General features: G+C 40.3%; 4 protein-coding genes across 4 annotated transcripts; 3 read left to right on the forward strand and 1 right to left on the reverse strand.

Moving 5' to 3' along the window:
* The first annotated feature begins 240 nt into the window (after positions 1-240).
* Positions 241-3,249, forward strand: LOC134872162 (uncharacterized). The gene is made up of 6 exons (XM_063895329.1): positions 241-596; positions 1,051-1,156; positions 1,455-2,191; positions 2,325-2,508; positions 2,779-3,036; positions 3,137-3,249. Exons 1-6 carry the CDS (start codon positions 510-512, stop codon positions 3,247-3,249), a joined length of 1,485 nt encoding a protein of 494 aa, XP_063751399.1. The 5' UTR covers positions 241-509.
* Positions 3,250-3,904: 655 nt separating this feature from the next.
* LOC134872071 (uncharacterized) lies at positions 3,905-6,083 on the reverse strand. The gene is made up of 3 exons (XM_063895183.1): positions 5,574-6,083; positions 4,869-5,084; positions 3,905-4,693 (listed from the first exon to the last, which is right to left on the reverse strand). The coding sequence occupies exons 1-3, from the start codon at positions 5,819-5,821 to the stop codon at positions 4,534-4,536; spliced, it is 624 nt and encodes a 207-aa protein (XP_063751253.1). The 5' UTR covers positions 5,822-6,083; the 3' UTR covers positions 3,905-4,533.
* A 322-nt stretch (positions 6,084-6,405) lies between these two features.
* On the forward strand, positions 6,406-15,941 carry ppp2cab (protein phosphatase 2 catalytic subunit alpha b). Its single transcript, XM_063895589.1, has 7 exons — positions 6,406-6,716; positions 13,568-13,777; positions 13,882-14,055; positions 14,233-14,322; positions 14,591-14,752; positions 14,950-15,068; positions 15,194-15,941. The coding sequence occupies exons 1-7, from the start codon at positions 6,615-6,617 to the stop codon at positions 15,264-15,266; spliced, it is 930 nt and encodes a 309-aa protein (XP_063751659.1). The 5' UTR covers positions 6,406-6,614; the 3' UTR covers positions 15,267-15,941.
* Positions 15,942-17,041: 1,100 nt separating this feature from the next.
* On the forward strand, positions 17,042-21,013 carry skp1 (S-phase kinase-associated protein 1). Its single transcript, XM_063894632.1, has 6 exons — positions 17,042-17,238; positions 17,993-18,092; positions 18,259-18,332; positions 18,546-18,689; positions 20,012-20,152; positions 20,311-21,013. Exons 2-6 carry the CDS (start codon positions 17,996-17,998, stop codon positions 20,344-20,346), a joined length of 492 nt encoding a protein of 163 aa, XP_063750702.1. The 5' UTR covers positions 17,042-17,238; positions 17,993-17,995; the 3' UTR covers positions 20,347-21,013.
* Positions 21,014-21,309: the final 296 nt, after the last annotated feature.

Raw genomic sequence — 21,309 nt, forward strand, 5'->3', positions numbered from 1 at the left:
TCTGTACTTTGCTCAGCGCATTTTGAAGAGGAGTGCTACGACTCGATCCCGCTCTGAAGGAGCAGCTTGGTATTGATGTTCGTCTGAAGAAGGTTTTGCTGCCCAATTCGGTTCCGCGTATATTTCATCGAGGGACAAGCTCGAGGTTAGCCCCGGGGGCGAACGGCGACGTCAAGAGCCGGAGGTCTCATGCTCTGGAGAAAAGGCAGAGATTGGAGGTACGTACCTTCTTATTTTGGACTATATTTTAATAATGGAAGGGAAATGAAATGCAAAGGAATGAGTGTTTGGCACTGTGTAAACAGCTTGCGGTGGTTCTTCATAGTTGAAGTTGGCGCTAGCTCTGAACACTTCAGCTCAGCTGGCTACTAGTGCTAAGTGCTTTAGCTATTCAGCTAAGTTCACCTCAGAGTGTTAGCAAAAAGTCAAGTCTCAAGTGTTTGTTTTAGGTTTGCGGTAGCGTTTTTTTCCCCCTCCAACTCACGCTAAATCTTGTGATTTATTTATTTATGTTTCAGGTACTACAGGAATGCCAGTCTGAGTATGTTGCTGAAGAGGAAAGCGATGACTTTCCTGACGGGGACCCATCTACTGATGTAAGTTTTCGGAAAGCGTTCAGGTCAACTAAGTTACTGACTAAAGATTTTATTTGACTAACTACACACAGCATTACAGTATATCAAGTGCCAGTGCCCCCTCTCTCAGACCTTCACCCTCACCATCTCCAGAGGTGTTAAAAGTAAAAGTACTTTTGTGGTGTAATTACAACAGTAGCACATATAACATAACCGTTACACCATTTACTCCATTGTACCTAACTAGATAGATGGACTGTCATTACTGAAAAACACTAAAAACCTAACAAGGACCCACCACAAACTCAATTCAACCAGTGCAGAATCAGCTGATTGTAAGACAAATACACTGGTCTACTTTTTACTAGGTTACCTGTGTTGGAAGGAAACTCTATTTTTTAGTTTTTTTTTAAACTTTTACACACACACACATATGTATACACACATTTATTTATTTACTTACTTATTTATTCAGGTGAATTCAACAGAAGATCAGCACAGTGACTTTTCCGTTCAAGTGTGTCTGAGGCCACCAACAAGGACGGTGGCTATGCAGTTCAAAGGAAGGGGACGGACTAAAGGTATTTTATCATTTATGTACGTATTTTAGCCAAACAGATGTCCGGGGAAACGGGTCTTTTCAGCATTGCATCTTGTGTAGATAGATACATCACTAATGACAATCCTTTTCTATGTCAAACATCTATTTTCACATCTACACAAGAATGTTGGAAAAACTATCTGTCTTAGGAAAAGACTATTTTACAATCTACAAATTTACTAGTGCGAGCAAGCTTCACAAAAAGTTGTGTGTATTGAATGAAGATTTCCTTCAAGCTGACACTGATTTCTATATACTAAACATTGTTTTTTCCCCAGGTGTGCAGGCTACTACATCAATGGTCACTGTTGGGACTCAGACTGAGGATGACTGCTTTTGCTTTCACAACACCGACAACTCAACCTCTTGTGGCTCTGACTCAGATGACAACATGTCGACAGATGATCCCGACTACAAGCTGCCGTCCTCTGATGATTCAGCTGAAGAGAGTCCTGAACACAATACTCCACCAGTGCCGCCACCTGAGGCGCCAGCAGGTAGCGTTTTTCTTGTGTTCTGGGAATGCCTGGTGACGCTGTTGTCAACATGGTGCAGCTGTGGACTTTGTGGGAGCAGGTCACTGTCCTGGCAGTGTAAAGAAGTAGGAACACAGTTGCAGGTCACCATCCAGTGCGGGGGATGTGGGAACCAAGGACTATGGAACAGTCAACCTTTCTTCGGCAGAACAGCAGCTGGGAATGTGTTGTTGTCCGCTGCCATTCTCTTCAGTGGGGCCACTGTCACCAAGGTGCTGCGTGTCCTATCCAGATTGGGCGTTGCTGTGATGTCGGAAAGATCGTTCTTCAGACATCAGGACCAGGTGCTTTTCAAAGCTGTGAAGCGAGTTTGGGGCGAGCAGCAGTTTGCCATGCTCTGTCTGCTACAGGCAGAAGGGGAACCCATCGTGTGTGGTGGTGACGGGCGTGCCGACACCCCAGGGCATTGCGCTAAGTACGGCACCTACTCAACAATGGAGCTCCGGAAAACAGCTGTTATTGACGTACAACTTGTACAGGTACATTTCAGATGTATTATGCCTCTATGTGAGTCCTGCCCAGTATAGAAAACACACTCTTCTGTCGTAGTAAGGACAATTTTATACTAGTCAATGTTATGCTCATCAAAATCTCCTGCTTTTTATGTTTTAGAGCAATGAGGTTGGAGGGTCCTACCACATGGAGAAAGTGGGACTGCAGCGATCCCTTGAGAAAGTCCAGGGCTTTGTGGATGTCGGAACTCTCGTGACAGACAGACACATAGGCATCAACATGATGATTAGAGAGGACCATCCAGACATCACGCACCAGTTTGACATATGGCATGTAGCCAAGAGTAAGTGCAACATGTTTAAACCTGTTTAATGTAATTTTTAAGAGAGACTTGAAGCACTACCTTGACATTCCTTTTTGAAAGATATGATTTTTTGGGTTTGGACAAATTTTATGTGTGAAATCCTTGTGTGTGTGGAGGACAGGGCCTATTTCAGGCTATTACAGGCTGTTCATGTATCTAAAAAGGGTTTTAGTTATGCCCTTGGAGTCAAGACCTTCAAGCAGTACATTAGATTTCTATTTATTTATTCATCTACACATGTTTACTCAGGTGTCAAGAAGAAGCTGCAGAGCCTTGGACAAACTAGAGGTTGCCAGGACCTCAAACCCTGGGTGGGAAGTATTATAAACCATCTGTACTGGTCCGTGGTCTCGACGCCTCCTGGCAGTGGACAACTTGTGGTGGACAAATGGACATCAGTCATCGATCACATCCACAACAGGCACACCGGGTTCGAGGGACTGTTCTCTTCTTGTGCGCACGGAGTCCTGGAAGGCAGGGAACAGCGTAAACCGTGGCTGAGTTGTCGTTAGTATACTCCTAATGTTTATTTTACAGAGATTGTGATCACAGTATCATGTTGCATCATGTTGCATAATTTACATGTATTTTGTACAATGTTCTTCAGATACGAAGGTGTCTATTGAAGTGGAGAAGATCATCCGGAAACAAGAGGCTGTGTGCAGATATACAACGCCTGTCCCCGTCACACCAGACATCCTACCTCGAAGCATTCCATAGCGTGATTACCCACTTTGCGCCAAAGATGTGCCACTTTTCATACAAAGGGATGGAGAGCAGGTAATCAAAGAAATATTCCGTGAAACATTCTTTTAGGACATTATTACATTCTATTACATTACACTTGCCAGACGCTTTTATCCAGAGCGACTTACAATCGAGGACAAAATCACAGCTTGCAACATTTGCAGTGCACAGGAAATGTACATGTCCTGAAGTGGTTTTGTAGGCAAGGGTCAGGGCCTTGTGCCTGGTTTGGGCAGCCACTGTTAGGCAGTGCAACCTGATAAATAGAGGGGTAACATGGGCTCTTTTGGGTTGACTTGTTTATGTTTCGCTGTTAAGAATGGTCATCTTGTTCCTGATTATTCTGTTTGTGTTCTGTTCTTAGAGGGATCCTGGCTGCTTTGCATTTCAACGAGAATGCCAACAGGGAGCAGCGGAGCAGACACGATGGCGAGATGATGTTCAACCTGCGGTATCCAAAGTATAAGAAGGGCGGCTACATTGTGAGGAAAGTCTTACAGGAGCCATCTTTTGGTAAGCATAATAGAAAGTTGATTGCAGATATGATTTGTATTTTGAGATGTACATAGTCGTGTGTCATATCTATGGTTGGATTAATTTGAACCTTGTCCCATATTCCTCTGCAACAGGCTATGCTGAAGAGCTGATGCGGATGGTGGAGGCCATGTGTCGAGGTGAGGACTACAACGGTGATGACTTTGACATCCCAGACCCGTCCCCTGTTACAGAGCCACTCAATGCATCATTCGAAAAGCCGGATAAGAGGGCAGCAGTCAATGCACATATGACCCGCTTTAGCATTACAAATAACACCTAAATGTACACATGAGAACCGGACTGAATGGAATAAACACAAACTTAATTTCATCTTTGCCGTGAGTGCTTTGATTTACTGTGTTGGGAACCTCCTGCTCCATCCTCACCTTGGTGTTCTGAAAAGTGTCATTACAGGGTGTGTAGTATGTCTGTGTTGCTACAGTTTTCCCCCTTATCCATGTGGGCTTGTATTGCATTGTCCCTGAAGTACAGCACATCTTAGACACCGTATGATCAAAAATATCAGCTACCCTTCCATGGTGAAGGTGTAAATTGATTTGCTAGGCCTATTTGTTGTAAGCTGTTGTAAGTTGTAAAAATGAAGACACATTCATGTGAAGCCAGAGGTATCATGTATTGACATTCATTTTCATGTATTTACAAACTCATGTATTTAAACTAAAAAAACAAAATTAACAAGTTAACAGCATACATGTATCATCACGGGCTGTTGGTGTCCTGGAACCCCCTGTAATCAATGGAGGGAAAAGTTCTCCGGATACACCACACCACACAGGAAGGTATGGGGACCCTGACATGTCTTCCCAGGTACTCGTAGCACCATCGCACAAACTGTCTGTATCCAGTGTACCTCTTCCACCTAAAAGTTGAAAGAAAATCAGAAGAAAAACACAGGTGTTTTAGATGTAGGCCTAGGCCTACTGTAACCTACATGACAGTTCGTTTTACGCATACATTTACGTCATTGGTGATATCAAATCATACAATTCCTACTAGTCCATACAAATGATTTTACAATAGGATTGTATACTCACTCGTTTCCCTCTACATCCCCGTATTCTTGCCGATAGTGGAAATGTGCGGTGCGCAGAACATGCAGATTCAGACAAACTGGCTCAAAGCCAGAATGTTCTGTGATGCAGCGGGTGTCTGCTCCCTCCTCCTCTCTCCTCTCGCACACTCTTGACTGTTCGCGGCAGCACACCGACTCCACTACCAGTGGCATTGGCTCACATCTCCCACAAGAACACCTAAAATATAACAGATAAAGGCAAGGGGCTTGAAACAATCTTACAATTGTCACAGAACTTTACAAAGTGTCAATGTCATGGGTTGATTCGCGTGAAAAGCCGACGTAGAACTAGCCTAATCGCGGAAGGATGGCCACTGGTCAGGAGCTAGGTTATAGCATAGGCTACTACTGGGTTATAGCATAGGCTACTGTATGAGTATGACGCAGGGCAAACTAATATAGTAGACCTAATTGGTATTTTCATCGCTCTCAAAAAAAATAACATAACTAAATAAAGATTAAGACTATGACAAGCACCGGGAAACAACAATGGCCCTTTGCGATCTGTAGGCTAGTAATGGTGACTATTTGGCTAATTCTGGGAGGTGAGGAGGCAGACTGCACACACACATGCTCGCTGGTGCAAACGCTGGTTGTGGTGGATATTACAAAGTACAATATCTTACGGAGTGTTCATTGTCAGAAAAGTGAACAAGAAGGAAGTTACCATTCCACGTGCTGTAGTCTGCCAAAATCCATAGGCATCCGACCGTCTGCCACAGCAGCACCACCAACAGCGCCTTCTGCCTCGCCATCCGAACTTTCCGTAGAACCCTGTGGCTCCAACTCATCCAAGTATGGCTCGTATCTATAGGGCATAACGCCCCTCACATTGTCCTCCAGCATTGGGTCGGACTCTGCCACTTCGAAAAATGTGTCAGGATCCGAGGATGAATCGGAGTTGTCAGAATCCATGTTGTTGACAGGTGTCAGGATAGTCGTGAGTGACAGGTGGGATAGTGTCTTGACCAAGGAGCCGTTCCGGAGTGTACGTCATAGGTCATGTGACTGACTAATAGGAAGGTCGGTAGCAGATCGCAAAAATCGCACTTTTAAAAGGCCGTACAAACTCAATTTCTCTATCATAATGATTAAAACCAACTTCAAGTGACTATTTTGTATGTGTACTTTCAATGTGTGTATGTATATTACTTTATTTTCCACGTGTCATGAGGTCTTTAAGTTATGTTTATATTTGTCGTTATTAATCCAAATCTGCAAATTAACTAAAGATATTAAAAAATTGTAGAGCAGTAAAAGCAAATTCTTACGTCAGACTTGTAGTTGGGTAGAAGTACAAAGTAACAAACAATTGAAATACTCAATTAAATTACAAGTCACTAAAAATTGTGCTTAAGTAGTTACATAACATCACACTTCACATTGATCGCACCTGTCAGTTGGGCTTCTGAATACTTCATCCACCGTAACTCAGCAGCAATGCTTTTATTTTGAAGATAGAAAAACGGAAATGCTGTGCATACTTTTTAAGAGCTTGACACAAACACATTTTCAGGGTGGATCACAAACTGACGTCTCTCCCTCCTCCCTCTACTTTCAATTTAATCAAATTATAGCGACCCGGCTGCCAGAAGTACATGCGTTTTACCAGGAGAGTAGCAAGCAGCTTGTGTGAGCTCCAGAAAACTCCATCAAATCTGGGGGAGTAGTCTCAACTGAAATTAGCTAACCCCAAATACCGACAGAAATGGACGAAAAGGCTTTTACGAATGAAATTGATCTGTGGATCGAGCAGCTTAACGAGTGCAAGCAGCTATCGGAGGGACAAGTGAAGTCACTTTGTGAAAAGGTGAGATATTATTTAAATAAAATTCCTCTGTTAAGTGAGGTCTTTTAACCGTTAACGTCTTGTATCTCCTTAACGACGCCTTCTAGACATTCTAAAATGGCGTCTATAGGGAACATTTCACTCCGCGGTGCCTCTATTTCTCTATCATTTTCAAAGTGCTTTTGTGTTTGGGAGTTTCAATCGTAACTTGTCAGAAATGTCTGGAAAACGACACATTACAGGCACATGTTGTTGCGTAGCTGTGGCTCTACTAATCCAGCGATACTGTGGATTCAAGTCACATACCACATTTACAGCCCCCTAATTCAGACTGTCACTGTGACCTGTAGCATCTCTTTTAGCTAGCTTAGCAAGGGCATAAAAAGTACCCTTACGTTTAAATTACAGTGTGACATTTACTTTTAGGATATGTATAATTGTGTCTGCATATAATAATCAAGTACATGGGAGGAAAGAAATTAGTAGGTGAATGGCAGTGCTGGAAGAAGTACTCAGATTCATTACTTAAGTAAAAGTACAAATACTATCCATTGCAAATCAAAGTCATGCATTCTAAATGTTACTTGAGTAAAAGTTCAAAAGTATTAGCATCATAATATACTGCACATAATGTAAAGTTAATAATGAGATGTACTTAAAGTATCAATAGTAAAAGTTTGCAAAAAAAGAAGAAGTTGCATTTATCCTCTGACCCCTGCCCTCCATCTAGCTTGTTATTCACTTCTTTAGTCAATAAGTAGTGAGACTGACTTGTTTTAGGGCAATTTTCAAACTCTTACATGAGATTATATGACTTAATTGGTCATAGGTTTGGTGGTAATTTAGAACCATATTAACCCTCACCTCATGTATGTTTACTTATGTTTTAGTACAGTTGGTGAACATTGTTTCACAATACAGGGAAACATAGCCCATGCAAACAAAAGATGTGAGGGAATGAGCTAATTCGAGACACTCTTGAGTAGGGCTTTGATCTTTTAGCCACTTAATAGGTATTTGCTTGATGCTGAGCCAGGTCAATCTTATTTAACTGCTACACTGTATAACATAGATGTACAATGTGATTTCAGTTCCCACATGTTACTGTTCTGCCTGCTTTGCCTGACAACTGGCCACTCTGCAGACTTTTCTGATCTGAGCTGGAGCTTAACACCAATATATCTTCAAAATCCATCTGCTCCGACCACCTGCTGATTTCCAGCTCTGTATATCAGGGCTAAATGGAAACAATTTACCCTTACACTTAAACATTGAGTTTTCTTTCATCCCACTGGTGGTTTTTTATTATCAGTTGAGTATTTCTTGTTTCGCAATACTTTTGTAAAAACGAAATATTTGTTAATCTTCCTAAACCATTCAATCAGTCATGGGATCAGTTTGTGGTGGTTAACTTAGCTGTTATCTTCTGGTGGCCTGGTTTTCTTCAAGTTTGCCGTTAAGCTTATCCCTGGAAAAAAAACCTTCATTTGAACAGATGTTTTTTTTTTTTTTACTGCCATTCGTTAAATCATTCTTCAGTGCAGCTCTGTCCCTCTCAGCTCGTAAAAGGACTTTAAAACTACCATGTTTGGAGATTTGTGCGCTGGGGGTAACGGCAGGCTATTTTGGAATCGCTTGTTAATCCTTAGCCTATATATTTTTCCCTGGTAATATTGATATGGTCAGTTCGAGTAGTTTATAAGGCCCTGTTTTCTTCGCTGTGGTTCAAAATCCCTAAAAGTATATATTTTTGGGATGTGGATGAACATTTAAGCTTTCATTCAATTTATTTGGACTTCACAGTGAACGACAGGGTCGAGCAGGGTAGCAAATTACAGATAAAAGCAGGAACTGCACAAATAATGGTGTGTTTTTTCTTTCATGCTGCCCCTCACTGTTTCCTTCCAAATGCTGCAACTATGCCATAAAAATAGTGGAGAGGAAAAAGGAAACGTACACAGTTTCCTCACCCTGACGCTGCTTCATTGTCACAACTCATATGAACTCAACGTCTTCCAACTGCTGTCTACCTGCACCTATCCCCCCCACCGCACTGTGACTTCTGTTATATAACCTGCAGAATGCTCCCACACAACCTCCTCGCAGATTTAAAAATAACAGAGGATATAATTGATTTTGAGTTGCATCAATATCCCTGTGAAACCCATTGTTGCTGAGGGGATCAGAGTGTGTGTGACTCAGGATAATACTGTTCATTGTGACTCAGAGAGAGGCCGTCTCTGTTTTGGGATGTACGGGGGTGTGGAGGAATGTGATGTGCTGTGTAATCGGTCTTTAGTCTTTTCATTGGTGTGTTCCAGCTTTCTCAGAAAAACCAGAACAGACCAGAATTTCTGTCTGGTGTCTTGCGTGCGTGTGGAAAGACAGGAAGGCTTAAGAGCCTAAACATTTTTATTATAATCAAAGCACATTTTAAAGTTTTCAGCATTGCAGTTTCTCCCCCTGTCAGGGCAGTAGATGTGTGATGTTTGTTATAGGGAAGCAATGTCATCTGCTTAATAATTTAATTGTGTTTAAATGAGTTACCATGTTTAAATTAAGTCAGAGGAGAGACAATGCTCTGTTCACTGAAAATTGGTTTTGTGTTCCTGTCAATTAAACAGACTAAATTTAATTAAATGCACAACATGAACCTCAGACAGGGACATATCTGACCTTTTTTCCCCTCGGTTCAAAAGTAAACCTTCAGAGAGATGCACAAAAATTCAGACATTCCCTATGAAGCAGCATTTGCTAACCATTAAGCTAGATCCAGTAATTCAAGTAAAAGGCTTTGTATACAAAAGATAATGGTGCTAAGATATAAGCAACAAAACAGCAGTGTTTTTAGGAAATATACTTGATAAACACAAGAAGATTTTAAGTTTCCATTCAAACATTAATGCAATATGACATCCAGGAGGTTTTCTAGAAAAATATAGTATAGGGGCACTGAAGATAAATGTACCGTATACAAGATGGCGCCGCCGACGTAAACAATAACGTGACGATGGAGCTCGGTAAAAACAAAGCTGTCTATGCTGTCTGACAACACGATTTTCAGATTTTTTGAGTAATTATTTAGTTTTTGGCAAAAGGAAATATTGTTTTTGGCACCACTTTACAATTTCAGGGGGAAAATCTGCATGCCGAAAGTAAGAGGGCGCAACGCCCCTGTTACCCGGTTTAGACAAAACCCTAAAATCATAAGTCTGTCAGAATTATGTAATTATTTTGTAATTACTTCCTTTAGCTAAAGTGCTCTGACCCCCATCTCTGTTGAAACCAGTTTGATGCAGTTAGTTCTGCAGCTGAGGTCACTGTTTTTACAAAATGAGTCATGATTGAGACTGCTCCATGTGATGGTTTGTTTTCCTACACCAACGCCTGATATAGTGAACTAAATTGACATCACCTATTCCTTAGCAGAAATCCCAAGATAGTGTTCTAAAGATATCCTCAAAGCTATACAGATGGGTCAAAAATGCACATGATAAAAATGCAAAAACACAGCTGTCCCTGTGAACCAATCAAAAACACTGACGGTGACAGAAGGTTGTTAAATGTCTCCCAGCCAAACACACAAACTGTCATAGTGAAAACACACTCTGCTATCGTTTGGCTGCTGATGATACTGCTGCTGTCAGGAAGATGCTTAACTTCCATTTCGAGTGAAGTCATTGTTTGTGGTTAGAGTTGTGCCTAGTCGTCAAGCTTGATGACCACATGAGACCCTTTGGCCCTGTTTCACTTACTTTAATGGGATTATGTTGCGGCAGCGCTTAAAAGGCTGACCTCACTCCTCAGTACTCGACTAAGCAGTTTGTTGACGGTGTGACGTCTGACTTTTTGGCACAGCCGTAGTATAGGCAGAGGTTCCCTCCCTGTGGCATTGTCTGCTTCAGGTGTGGTCTGTACTTTGCCCGGAGTGCTTACGTCAGCTCTGCCGTCATCCTGTTTCATTTACAGCTGGACTGGCATCCACAGTGTGAGCTGCTGTCTCACAGGTCTCTCTCTCTCACTGAGGTTTGAGGTTATTATTTAAGCCAAGCCTAAATTGTGAGTTATGAAAATGTAGGTTGAATTACAAAGCAGGTCACATTGAATTAGTTTTCTACTTCCAGTTTCATGTAGTGTACAGAGAGCTTAATCCTGTTGCTGGTTTTATGGTTTTATATTGGTTGCATTTGTTTGTTATTTTTTTATAATGACGATTGCAGTGTAATCGTCGAACAACCAGCAATGAAGGCAAATGAGAATGATCTCACACTATCTTGATATAATCTAGACCTGCAGCATTTTAACCACATATTCAAATTGTCTTGAGTTTGCAAACAAATAAAATGATGACAACACTACCCCTCTTCCTCTGCAGTGTCTGACGTAAACGTTATCAGAGGAATAAAATCAGTAGTTTAATTTATTTTACAGTTGGGAGAGATAACTCGTCTGCGCTCCTCACACAAAGTGCATGCTAACCAAGTTTAAAATCAACAGAACAAATTTAGGACACGGAGGATATCTGATGCGTCACTTAACACATTACTCATATATACTTCAGTGTGAACGTTACAGAGCTGTAGGCCATTTATTATATAATGCAGTGGCAAAGAAACTTAGTTGTGGACAGTTCTACTTTTGTTCAAACCCAGGGTCTGGTACGTTTTTCCTAGGGAACAGCGCTCTGATCTAGGTGTAAAATAAAATGCGATCAGAGGATTCTCATTCCCTCCAATAGCGAGGGTTATATTAAAAGACAAATATCATTCCAAATAATTGCAATGACCTGCAGGAACAATTCAGATTTGTTTGAAACAGAAGCACACTGGAATTGTTGTCTTAATATTGGGCTTCTTAATGCCTGAACAAAACCAGAAATAGCCCAAAATAAATATGGACCATGATGAAAACTTGTCAGGGTTCACTGCCCAAACCTGCAATATAATTTATTTAGTTCAGGCCCAAATAAGATTTTATGAAATTACATTGCACTTAATAAAATTAGTTAAAAAAAATGTATACAAAAATGAATAATAATACATTTAAATAAAAGCGTTTCTGAACGAGGTTTAGTGAAAGAGTGCAGACAGACTGACCAAGTATGAATAAAATGCAAATCAGGAGGATATAAATATAGAAATATATATTTGCAGGCATTAACAGTCAGAGGCCCGGTTCTACTTGTCATCCATAGCCCAGTCATTGAAAGGCCTCCTGCCCCCCCCCTCCACTCTGGGCATGTGGAGCCTGTGTATGGGAGTGTAATGTAGGTCAGCTTAGTGCAGCACTGCAGTCCTGTCCATGGGTCAGTCTGGGTCTGTCTCTCTCAGTCCAATTTGACAGGATGAGGGGCCGACTTTAGCACTTTGTCCATGTCAATCCTCTCTTTCTCTCGCTGAGGGCGCATCTGTTGTGGGGACAGTATGAGAGCCGCTGAGAATGTAAAACAAACACCTGACAGTTATTTGGGAGCAGATGACCCCACTCTGTTTGCATTTTTTGTTTTTCTTGCCTCATATCTCCAACACATCAGACACGTCTTTCGGCTCTGACTCTTTACTTTCAGCCTGAGGATTTGTTCAAAGCTCCTTTTTAAAGAGCCATCCAGCTGACTGAGCCCATAGTCTGAGCGGCCTGTAAAGCTGCACTGAATACAGAGTTATGGCCTTGTTGTGAGTCTGAAGTCGTAGTATTAGTGCTGTTTAAAGCTTTTCCAAAAGTGGTAAATACAAGAAATAATTTATCTAAGCTGAAAGGCTTGTTTTGAAATGATATTCTGAGGTATAACTCCTATAAGCTTACTATACAACAACATACGTGAACCAAGAAGAATCTGCCGCTGAACTTTATGCTCAAAAAAACTTCACTGCAAAAAGAAAATCCTCTGTTTAAATGTGTGTGACCTGTTAACGTTGAATCACAAGACAACAGTAGCCAAGTGTTTTCTTTAATAACAACCTGCTGAGTCATACGCTGCTGCAGCAACTTTGAGACCACGCCGTTATCAGTTCTGGGTCAAATGAACCGTCTTGGGACAACATTTTTGACGGTTCATCTTTAAGTCTTTTAGTAACTCAGTGGCTCAGTCAGTAGGGGCTTGGACTGGGAATCGTAGGGTCGCCGGTTCAAGTCCCCGAACAGACTTGAAATATGGAAAGTGGACTGCTACTTGGAGAGGTCCCAGTTCACCTCCTAGGCCCTGCTGTGGTGCCCTTGAGCAAGGCACCGGACACCTTCAATCCCCCCTCCCCATTGCTCCCCGGGCGCTGCACAATAGCTGCCCACTGCTCCTAGTACTAGGATGGGTTAAATGCAGAGGACCAATTTCACTGTGTGTGCTCTGCTGTGTGCATGTATGTGACTAATAAAGAGGGTTTCATCCTCCGATTCTTCTAACTGTTGTGTTGCAAAGCAATCTTGGTTATAACTGAGTGCCCTCAAAGTAATAATTTCAACCAGACTTTCATCCATGAACACCAGGCACCGGTTTCCACCCTGTTCTCGACTTCTAGGGCATCACAATAACGCATTTAAAAAATGTTTCATAGCAACAAGAGCTGTCATTTGAAGCTCTGCAAGCCACTCCAACAGGGAACTAGACACTCTGAAGGGGGCTTATTTCCTTGAAGAGATTATGTCAGAGATGTCTGGGGCTGTGTCGTAATCACTGAAGCATCTTAATTTAAGACCCATTAGAGGCTGAGGTGAAAATTGTGCAGAGACTTTAGCAGGAAATTGTCTGAGAACGAAGAATGACATAGAAAAATCTCATGGGTTTTAACCTCATCTGTAATTTCTGTATTTCACACTCCTGGTTAATTTCTTTCTTTTTAACTCTATGAACCACAGCTAAATGTTTTTTCCTTCTACAGGCAAAAGAGATCCTGACCAAAGAGTCAAATGTCCAGGAGGTGAGATGTCCGGTGACGGTGTGCGGCGACGTGCACGGCCAGTTTCACGACCTCATGGAGCTGTTTAAGATCGGAGGGAAATCTCCAGACACAAACTATTTGTTCATGGGAGACTACGTAGACAGGGGGTACTACTCCGTAGAAACCGTCACTTTACTAGTATCACTTAAGGTTGGTAATAATTCAGACCAAAACATTTCATTTGCTCCATAACTTGACATTTTCTTTCTGGAAAATGATTAGCTTATAGCTCTGTTGTTTTGCTTGTGTTTCAGGTACGCTATCGTGAGCGCATCACAATCCTGAGAGGGAACCACGAGAGCAGACAGATCACACAAGTTTACGGCTTCTATGACGAGTGCCTAAGGAAGTATGGAAACGCCAACGTTTGGAAGTACTTCACAGACCTTTTCGATTATCTCCCGCTCACTGCCTTGGTAGACTCTCAGGTGAGAATCTGTACTGGTTTGGGTCAGATAAATGTACGTTTCTTTTGTTGAATTGTAGAATGAAATGTATAAAGTTGCTAGTTTGGGAAATATTATTTTGATGATATAACGGAAACAGAAGCTGAAGATATGTGATTGTGTTGTTTTAACATGGAAAATGTTGTTTCATTCCCCCAGATTTTCTGCCTTCATGGAGGCCTTTCCCCCTCTATAGATACTTTGGATCACATCAGAGCACTGGACCGTTTGCAGGAAGTGCCACATGAGGTAAAGATAACACTTTATTTTGATCTCCCTGGCCATGACAAGTCCAAAAAAAACCCACAAATTGATCATGACCAATGCTAGAAGCAGAAAGGAAGCAATGTGTTGATATTCTCTTTTCTCCAGATTTCACTTTATTTGCAGTTAAACATGGTGGCTGTTATTTTTATATTTATTGTATATCAATTGAGCCCTGAATGCACTGTATTTGATTGCTTTGTGTGTTGGTGTTCCCTCTCTAAAATGCTGCTCTTCCTCATGTCTCCCGCAGGGTCCCATGTGCGACCTGCTGTGGTCGGACCCTGACGATCGCGGCGGCTGGGGCATCTCTCCTCGAGGAGCCGGCTACACTTTTGGCCAGGACATCTCTGAGACCTTCAACCATGCCAACCGCCTCACTCTGGTGTCCCGTGCCCACCAGCTGGTTATGGAGGTGCGTGTCCATGTCATTTTACCAGGCTAGTGATTTAACGTCATCCTGTTGACAAACAGACAGCCAAACAAACCAAACCTAACTGAAAAACAAAAAAATATATCTACTGCTGCTACAGAACACAACAGCAAATAATTAGTTTTACATTAGCATTGCAGTAGCACTTTCTGTTTGAATAACTTATCTGCTTCTCTTAGGGTTACAACTGGTGCCATGAGAGGAATGTGGTGACAATATTTAGTGCTCCTAACTACTGCTACCGCTGTGGCAACCAGGCGGCTATCATGGAACTAGACGACACCCTCAAATACTCATTGTAAGTAAAAAAAAAAAACTAAATTGTGTACAATTTGCATTATTCTATAACATGCTACTTATTACATTTACAACACTGACTATATTTAATGATTAGTTGACATTTTGTTTTCTTCTTCTAACCAGCTTGCAGTTTGATCCTGCGCCTCGCAGAGGGGAGCCTCATGTCACTCGCCGCACCCCAGATTACTTCCTGTAAACTCCCTGCTCTTTCACCCTTGTACAATTTGTTCCAGTATTGCCATGGTGTACGACTTTCACTGAAAACAACAAGAATGAGGAAGGGGAGTGTGGGAGGGCTACACAGCAGTGCACATTGTATATCAAAACAAATATCTATTTAAGCATTTATCAAAAAAAACCTATGTATTCAGGCATTAACCAAAAGTTGGGTGCCATAAGCGTTACAATTTCTATTGCTGAGGACATGTATTGAGAAACCCCTCGCTATGTAAAACAGTTTAAATTCCTCATTCTCTACCTGGTGTAGTTGGACTGAAGATGAAACTTTGCTTCTTCTGATGCGGCTGTTTGAACCCCACATGCCATGGATGACATTTAGAGATCTGAGCATGATCTGTTTGCACTTTTGTAAATCCAAACAAATGTAACATATATCAGAAGATAAAAATGATTTCACACTACAGATGTATTTTATTTTTTTTCCCTTTTTGATTTAAAAAAAAATGACAAAGCCCCCATCATTCAACTTTTACTAAAGTTTTCTGTCCTATGTAACTTTTAAAATAAACTCTTCTTATATGCAGTCACACAGCATGGTTTATAAGATGATCCACATCACTGAATCCCTCTGAACGACACAGTCTGTTTACCAAAACATTTGAGTAATAAAGACATAAAGGTGGCTCCTTGATGTGAATGTGTTTGAATTTCTTTTTTTGTCTTTTTATGATACTATTTCTTGGCGTAATTTGACATACTATACAACGACTATGACTTTGTGACTTCATTTATGAAACGCCATGTCATTAAGATATGAGGATGACATTTCTTTCGACAAGATTGCAACTTTTTGACATGCTAGACTAATGCTTCTTTTTCACACAATACTATGAAAGCTGTCATGAAAATCAATACTTGCAATACAAAACACACTGAGAAGCAATGATATCAACACTCAGGAAAGATTGACCACTCAAGTCCCAGAAGTCATTGACACACCTAACCTCAACCCTTTTTTAAAATCAATAGATGTTTACTCTTTGATCTAATTACAATTCACTGTCCGATTGTCTTTGACCGATTAGATTTTTATAAATATTCGGAAATCAAAAGCCCAACACGAGAAGTTATATCATGTAATCTTGAGAATAGGAAAGTAAATATTGTGAATAATTCAGTTTTAGTTAGACTTTTTATAAACATACTGTATATAATAATGAATTTAATACAGTACTCCTAGACAAATATTTCCTATTAATTTAATAACGTGACGTTTATCCAACAAATATACGCTAGATCTAATGCAAGTTTACTAAAAGTAAAGACTAAATTAATAAAACAAAACCTGTGCATTGTACTTTACAACATCCTTTGCACCCAATCAATTCAAGTGAATAAAGTAAGAAGAATAAAAATACATCTTTATGTTCAGTTTTTTACTGTGTAGTGATTAACACACTTCCATAACAATTTTGTACATTTAATTATTTATAAGTATTTCCATCAACATTTAATTTAATAAATATGATGTTATAATGACAGCATTGGTTTCATAATATGTGTCAATTTACATTTTTGTTTTAACCTAAATATGCAAAGTAACTACGATCTAAATATCTAAAATACATGTAGTAAAAAGTATACAGTAGCATAAAGTAAAAGTACCTAAATGTTCTACTTCAGTACAATATTTCAGTAAATGTATCTAGTTACTTTAGAACGCTTGTGGTTACTAAAGGTCGGACAAATTTCAGAATCATTATTTTTGTATGTTCATTTAAAAGTATTAGTCACAGAGTTAGACCAACAGGAAAAGCAGCCTGCTTGCCTTCACCCCGCCTTTCTCCCCGGGTCTCTGACAAAGCGCTCCGCAGCCTCCGGGAGCAGCAGAGACTCATAAACCAAACAGCCGGAGTCCAGCGTCTGTCAGGCCCTGCTGTTCAACACAGAGGAATCCTACCTCTGGATCTGAGTAAAAAACATTTACGGTACGTAGCTTTGCAACGTGGTATGTGATTTTAGTTTTACACGTTGTTTATCTCTGAATTGAAGGCAAACCGACGCTCAGTTTTTGTTTACATCTTTGTTTCAGTAGCCTTGGTGTTGGTTGCTAAGAGGCCTCACTTTCTTAGCAAGGTGCTAGCGTAATGTCAAGCTACATGCTAGCGTAATGTCAAGCTAACATAGTGCATGGTAATGCTAGCTCATATTTATTAACCTAAGCCATTGGGCAATTCTTTTGATTGTACAAACATACAAGGTGGGATTTGTTGCTTAACATTTGGATCTAAAACTTAATGCAGTAACATTGCATATATTTAATGTAAGTTGGTTATCAACATTATAGCAAGCTAGCTATTTGCTTAGCATTCGGACGTTTAGCCTGTGTTAACAGGTGAATAGCTTTAGCTTAATGTGTCGGTTGTTTGCTTGAAAGGTATTGCTATATAGCTAAATATTTATAGTTTAAATTGCTAATAACAACACCCGCACAGGTAGGGATTGAACATGTCAACGTCTGTACCAGGTTTATCTTTACTAATGTAGCTAGTTGATCATTAACGATGTATACTGACCAACTAGCACTCACGTAAATATAGGATTAGCTAGCGGCAGAGATAGCAATAAACAGACGTTACATTTAAGTGAAAACTGTGAGGGTTGTTGTTTTTTTGTACAGTTGTGTGTGTGTGTGTGTGTATATTTGAATTTACTTAATCATGTCATCGTTTCTCTCTACAGATAATGCCCACGATAAAATTACAGAGCTCTGATGGGGAAATCTTCGAGGTGGATGTGGAGATCGCCAAACAGTCTGTCACCATCAAGACTATGTTAGAAGGTATCTTAAATCATGGCACACTTTTGAGTCCATTCTTAACTCAAGTCTAACTTTGTGTAATATTGTGTCTTCTTTGAACTATTTAAATTGACCTGTTGTTATTGTTATATTTGCAATTGTTTGTAGATATATCTGACCAATGTATCACACATTGATTCTTTGACAGATTTGGGAATGGATGATGAAGGCGATGATGACCCAGTTCCTCTCCCTAACGTCAATGCTGCCATCCTTAAGAAGGTACAGTAACAAAACAAACACACACACACTAGTTAACCATCTCCCTGGCTAAATTACTCATTGCCAGTAAATGTATCACATTGTGTAAAAGACTGCTTCTTTCTTCCTCTGCTACAAGTCAATGCATGTGCATCAGAGCTGCAGTTATTACAAAAACAAGGTTTTTATTCTTTCATTATGTTGGTTTAATTGGTATGTGTGTGTTCCTCTCAGGTGATTCAGTGGTGCACCCACCACAAAGATGACCCTCCTCCTCCTGAGGACGATGAAAACAAGGAGAAAAGGACAGATGACATTCCTGTATGGGACCAGGAGTTCCTCAAAGTCGACCAAGGCACCTTGTTTGAACTAATTCTGGTAAATGCAGTTTACATTGTATTACACTGACCTGCATGCATTCACAGGAGGTTGAAAATCAGTTTTACTACCATTATTAACCTGCTAAACCTCCACCCCTCCCCTGAACTTCAACCAAAAACCATATAAACTACTGTCAAATGTAATGTTAACAATGGACCAGCATTTTACTATGGTCCATTTGTTCTTAATTTGATTTGTGTCCTATCAACACACACTTGTATGTGGTCAGTAACTGCTACCTGTTACCTTTTAGTATTCTATAATTTGATTTCTCTAGAGATTTACTTTGAAATCTTGTGCTGCTGAGATGCAGTGGTGAGGGTTTCATTCGGTGGACAGAGATGCAAACATTGCTTAGCAACAGCTGGAAGGTTGATGGTTTGCTGTTTTTAGGGTTTTAATTGTTTTAGGTTTATGACCCACATGGAGTGATCTTTGACTTGAATGCATTTTCTCTGGGGGGCATGTAAAGGAAAACAAGTGAGAGCATGTGAAGGGTAACATAGGCAGTGCCTGGGAGCGATTAGGACATATGTGTTGGACAAGCTGTGGGCTTCCAGGAAGTGATACCCAAGTGGAGTGTCCGTCACTCCCCCCGGCTGTTAGAATTTGTTGACAAGCACACGGTTAGTTGATGCTTTAGTGAGGAGTTGTGAAGCAGCTCAGTAGTGCTCTCTGGCCTTTGTCGGTAAACACCACATGGTTTATGTGATGTGGTTTGTGTTTTTATTGGAACACAGCAGGCTTCTGAATCTGATCTGTTTCTCAAGTCTGTAAAGCAGATTGTTCTCACTTGTATCTGCAAATGATCTGGTCAGATTTTTGTGTTCAAACATCCACATGGATCCCAGTCTGCAAAATGTCATGCAGCTTTTTTTGCTTTCCAGATTTTGTAGAAAACAATCTGGATTTTCCTGGGCTGATCTAAACAAGGCTGTAGTAATTTAAACTGCTGTACTTTGGCTAATATCTGATACGCCTTCACATTTCCTGGCCTTCTTGGTTGTAAGGCTCCATTTACACTCTGTTTTTGTTCTGTATCCTGAATACATTCTCTGAAAAACATCTGGTTGTTTTTGCTTTTTCATTTTTACACTTTCTCTATATGCAATTAGCAGAGGGTCAGTTAGCAGCGGTTAGAATTTACATCAGAGCTTTTTCATGTTTATAATCTTTAAAAAAAACTACATTAGAGAAAATCTTTGGCTTCATGCATTGTAGTCTCTGTAATAAACTGAAAAATACCTGCTTTCGTCAATATTTAGCTTGAAATGCTAAGGTTTAATAATAATCATGTCACCGTTGTGTTTCCCTTTCAGGCCGCTAACTATTTGGACATCAAAGGTCTGTTAGATGTCACCTGCAAGACAGTGGCCAACATGATTAAAGGCAAAACTCCAGAGGAGATCAGGAAGACTTTTAACATCAAGAACGATTTCACAGAGGAGGAAGAAGCCCAGGTAAATAATCCATCCATCAGTCATCTGTAATAGGAGATTGCTGGATAACTTTAGTGTAATGCTCAACTTTATTTTAAATATTTTATTGTGTGCGAGGTATCACAGCTTTATTAGTTGACCTGATACTCATCCCGTTTTCCCCCTTCTGTCGTCCACAGGTACGCAAAGAGAACCAGTGGTGTGAAGAGAAGTAGAGGGGAGGGTCTGGCCAACACTACCACACTGAAAACAAATCGTCCCCGCTAACTGGTTGCACTGGCGTTGTTCATACTTGTCAATATTTACAATTTAGTATATTTAGAGCTACACACTCCCCCTCCTCTCAATTTCTGTATACCAATAGCATGACCATTTAATCTGCCTGTGTGTTAATAATTTAAACAAAAAAAGCTCTTTCTGTTTACACACACTCACACACACAAACACACTCACACACACTCACACTCTCACACACACTGTGTATTCACTAGATCCAGGTTTCATGACTTTGTATCCTTAAAGATTTGACGTCTCCCTATTATTATAATTGCTATGGTTGTCTTTTTTACTGGACATGTTTGTTTTTCTTTTAGGGTTAATTGATTTAAATAAATTGCTTATTTTGACAATGGAGATGAAAGGTGATATTTTACTTTTGCTGTGTAAACTGTTCTGTGAAACTGCTTTCAGAGAGGACGGGATGTTTTTAAAGGAGAAGTTCAAGTTGGAAAGTTTGTTTCGCGCAATGTTCTTTACACATCGAGTATCTAATTCCTAATTCATGTTGTTTTGAATTGGAAACTTTTCTCAGATAAAGCTCTGATGCAGTTTTTTGGGATGATCAATCGTATATTGAAGGCGTAAATAAACTCATAAAAAGGCTTCTGTCTTCTGTGTTGAATGTTAAGAGGGAGAATTTTAAAAGGAATAGTCTCACTGAAATCATTTTTTGAAATATTCAAAACACTTTAATACATCAAACAAAAACAAGTAATACATCAGAGGCGTAAAAAATACAAAAGACATCTTTGAGGTGTTCCCACTACTCACGTAGACATCCTCAAAATAAAACAAGCTATTTCTAGCACAAGAGCTCTCTCTGCTGGAGGAAAACAGTTTTGCTGTACAAAGCTCAGTTTAGTTTGTCCGTTGAAGCGGCAAGCAGAACAGTAAATTAA

This window comes from Eleginops maclovinus, chromosome 11 (assembly GCF_036324505.1).
Source record: "Eleginops maclovinus isolate JMC-PN-2008 ecotype Puerto Natales chromosome 11, JC_Emac_rtc_rv5, whole genome shotgun sequence".
In the NCBI taxonomy this organism is placed as follows: domain Eukaryota; kingdom Metazoa; phylum Chordata; class Actinopteri; order Perciformes; family Eleginopidae; genus Eleginops; species Eleginops maclovinus.